Genomic DNA, 3,948 nt, shown 5'->3' on the forward strand with positions numbered 1-3,948 from the left:
TGTATAGTCCCTTTTCGTTATATCCCCATTGTATGAGGGGTTTTATGCACTCTACCACACATGTATATGTAATGGCCTTTGGCCCTCAGTAAAGCTTAGTTGCCGATTATCCAACAGCTAACTCCCACCGAGGTCCAACGGTGACCCAGTCTCTGTTGATTTTTCTCTTGGTTGCTACCAGAATTACACTTTTGTCACTATCAGAATTCGAAGTTGATTGCCTGTACAGTGGATTATTCGTAGAAGGAGCCATGTGGACACAACGTGTCATTCAAGGCATGGCCAAATTTCCACAAGTCATGCCAAAATAATAGTTACACATCTCTGTCAAAATACATAGCATTTCTCAATAAGGAAAAAGATCGTCATAAATCAGCGGAGATTTCCTTTTCATCAGTATGTAGCAAAAACTGAATCATTTGTTCAAGTGACTAAGGTATACGTTTTAAGTGTTTACTCTGCTCTGGAGCTGAGTTTAAAAAATAACCACGAATGTATACTAGTACAATGCAGAACCACTTAGCTAATGACATTTTAATATCTGCATGCAACTGTTGATCATGTACGATCTTTTCTCATGATCTGTGGGCACCTGCCCATTGGCTCATTTGATCCACTTCAGCACTTGAGAGCCAGTCTATATGAATTCTGGTAGTGACAGTATGTCGTCATGCGAAGTCCAAGCCACTCCTTCTCCCTGCCTGCCTTGGTCTGAATTTTCTGAAAAGGACACAGGGCGACTATTCATGAAATGAAAGACCGCCTTCTACTTGTAGCTGAGAAAATTCTGCGTAAATTTGTGGCTACAAGACCCGCCTACAAGACTGACTTCGTCAATGCCGTGTAATCACGAGCTGTTGGAATATTGGTGGAATACTGAAATCACCTGACGTGTAAACCACCTAACGTGTAAGCAGTATCCAGTTCCTGAAAATGTGTGGAGTAGCAGGAGATGGTGGAATATTGATACCAGTGGAGACTGGAGAGTGGACCACTCACCAATATATCAAAGGGTATCTCGTGTGATTGTGTCGCTCACCACTCACCAAGGTCACCACCGCCTGCCCGGCCATGGCTTCACCTCCATGGGTTCGCCTTGTGCTGATACTCCTAGCAGGCATTGCCGCATGCCACGCCCGCCCACTTTTTGACGGCGACGGCGATGCCGTCATCGATGAGACACCCCAGCCCCTGCGGCCATCCGTGATCTCATGCTCAACTGCGAGCAACTACACCGAAGGAAGCAAGTACCATGTGAACCTCGACAGGCTCCTGTCGGCCATCCCCGTGGCCGCCGACTCCAGCGGCTTCTTCAACGGCACATTCGGCGCGGCGGGCGACGAGGTCTTTGGCATGTTCATGTGCTACGCTGGCGACACCGACTCTGAGTGCCAGGACTGCCTCATCCGTGCCCCTGAAGGTATCATGAAGGCGTGTCCTCACAGCCGGACGGTTCGCGCGGTGTACAACGCCTGCACCATCCAATACTCTGACAAGTCCTTCTTCTCTGTTGCTGACCTCTCTGTGGTTGACAAGGTCGACCTTTCCGTCGCGCCCAAGCTGGAACAAACCCCTTACCCAACTTGGAACGACAGAAACCATGGCCATTGGTACCAAGGAGTCGTACTCGCAGGGTATATCCTGGACACTGCTGGTGTGAGCCACACAAGGTTTAAGTTGATTCATCGGCTCATGATGAAGGCTTGCCAAAGGCCTGAGCGGATCGCTGAGGGCACAGAGGGGTTCACCGAGGCGGAGTGGGTGCAGGCAGTGGTGCAGTGCACGAGGGATCTGCCGGCGAGCGAGTGCACCCGCTGCCTCTCCTACTACACCGATCAGCTGCCGCGATGGTTCCCGAACAACAGCGGTGGCACCATCAAAGGGTCGAGCTGCTACCTGCGCTACGCCATCCTCGCTGACGCTGACAAGCCGCGCCCGCGCACGGTGCGGCTGGAGACGTACCGGTATAGCGAGGAATATGAGGAGGAGGAGAATGAGCACCAGAGGAATATGGAGACAGCGCGCAGAAAACACCGACGAAAGGTTGTCATCATCGCCAGCCTTATCACCATCTCCGTGGCGCTTGTTGTCTGCCTGATCGGCCTATTGGTTCGGTTCGTGTTGTACCCATGGCGAACATGGGTGGCGGCGGCCAGGGTTGCCATGAGATCCATGTTGTACCGGTGGCGAACATGGGTGGCAGCGGCCAGGGTTGCCATGAGATCGTTCATGGAAAGACCTCCTAAAGTGGCGGCCTACTTCCACCGCAAAAGTGCACGCCAAGACGAACTCGAGCAAGGGACTGGGCTGAGACGATTCAGGTATGCCGAGCTCGCTGCCGCCACCGACGGCTTCTCTGGCAGGAACAAGCTGGGAGAAGGAGGCTTCGGTTCCGTGTACCGAGGGTTCCTCCACGACATGAACCTTCACATTGCCGTGAAGAAAGTGTCCAAGAGCTCTCGTCAGGGCTGGAAGGAGTTTGTCTCCGAGGTGAAGATCATTAGCCGTCTCCGGCACCGGAACCTCGTGCCGCTCGTTGGATGGTTCTATGGCGGTGACGATGATGGTCTTTTGCTCGTGTATGAACTGATGCCCAATGGTAGCCTGGACGCACACCTTTACAAGCTGGACCAGCTGCTGCCATGGGCAGTCAGGTATCAGGTCGCGCTCGGTGTGGGTTCAGCGCTGATGTACCTGCACCAGGACACGGAGGAGCGCGTTCTGCATAGGGACGTCAAGCCGAGCAACATCATGCTGGACGCGTCCTTCAATGCCAGGCTTGGTGACTTCGGGCTTGCGAGGTTTATCTGCGATGGCCGGGGCTCATTGACGACGGGTGCAGCCGGGACGCTCGGCTACATGGACCCGAAGTGCGTGTTTGCGGGCAAAGCCAGTGTGGAATCTGACATCTACAGCTTCGGTGTCGTCCTGCTCGAGATGGCCTGTGGTCGGGCGCCAGCGGTGGCTGTAGACGACGATGACGGAGTTGTCATCCACTTGTTGCAGTGGGTATGGGAGTCGCACGGCCGAGGGGCTATCCTCGAGGCAGCCGACGCGCGGCTGGACGGCAAGTTTGACGAGAAAGAGATGGAGTGTATCATGGTGGTCGGGCTCTGGTGCGGACACCCTGACCCCGCCTTGAGGCCGTCCATCAGGCAGGCCGTGAGTGTGCTGCGGTTGGAGGTGCCGCCGCCAAGCCTCCCGGGGAAGATGCCGGTGGCAACCTACCTGATGCAGCCGCCGGCTGACGATTCTTTTGGTTCCTCGGTGACCAGCGGCAGCAGCGGCAGCGGGGATGCCAGCACGACTCATTCTGCTCGAGATAAATTCGAGTAGATGACTACTGCATCCCCGATCTGGGCCTCTAGGACCGTTTCAGAAATTCTCAAGTACTACTGGCAACTAAAAAACACTTTGTATGTATGATGTGTGATTGGACTTAACCGAGCTCTAATAAAATTTGAGCTACTTCCAAATAATTCATGCATCTTCATCTAGGATCTTGTATCAATTGACGATGATGATACCGTCGCTTTGAAATAATTGCATGCATCCGCATCTAGGGTACACTTTCTAGACAGATATCATTGCCAGAGTTTGGCCAAGAATGTGGTCAAAACAGAATGACAAATAAAAGCCTTGTTCCCTTGACACCATCGTCCTGACCATAACAATAGCAGTGTTCTACCTTGTGTGACTGGTCTGGAGAGGATACACATATATGGTAGTAAAATCAGCAAGTTGATATTTGGTTATCTCTGTCTCTTTCATTGGCAGCTGAAGCAGAAGAAATTTCAGCTGATTGAGGACCAAATATGGGCTCATAGCCGAAGTCAGAATCGTCGACGACGACTACTACCCCTTGATTAGCCAGTGACAAGGACGTCTGGACGTGCATCACACTTGGCGCAGGTATAAACCATTAAAACAGCATGGATTATTTTTATC

General features: G+C 52.4%; 1 protein-coding gene across 1 annotated transcript; it reads left to right on the top strand.

Annotated features, from left to right (window-relative positions):
• Positions 1–1,026: 1,026 nt before the first annotated feature.
• LOC123119428 (cysteine-rich receptor-like protein kinase 10) lies at positions 1,027–3,558 on the top strand. Its single transcript, XM_044539235.1, has one exon. The coding sequence runs from the start codon at positions 1,072–1,074 to the stop codon at positions 3,334–3,336; it is 2,265 nt and encodes a 754-aa protein (XP_044395170.1). The 5' UTR covers positions 1,027–1,071; the 3' UTR covers positions 3,337–3,558.
• The last annotated feature ends 390 nt before the right edge of the window (positions 3,559–3,948 follow it).

This window comes from Triticum aestivum, chromosome 5D (genome assembly GCF_018294505.1).
Source record: "Triticum aestivum cultivar Chinese Spring chromosome 5D, IWGSC CS RefSeq v2.1, whole genome shotgun sequence".
Lineage (NCBI taxonomy): Eukaryota > Viridiplantae > Streptophyta > Magnoliopsida > Poales > Poaceae > Triticum > Triticum aestivum.

Excerpts from the sequence above, each read along its gene's own strand:
- LOC123119428 (XM_044539235.1), top strand. The coding sequence starts at position 1,072 with ATGGCTTCACCTCCATGGGTTCGCCTTGTGCTGATACTCCTAGCAGGC.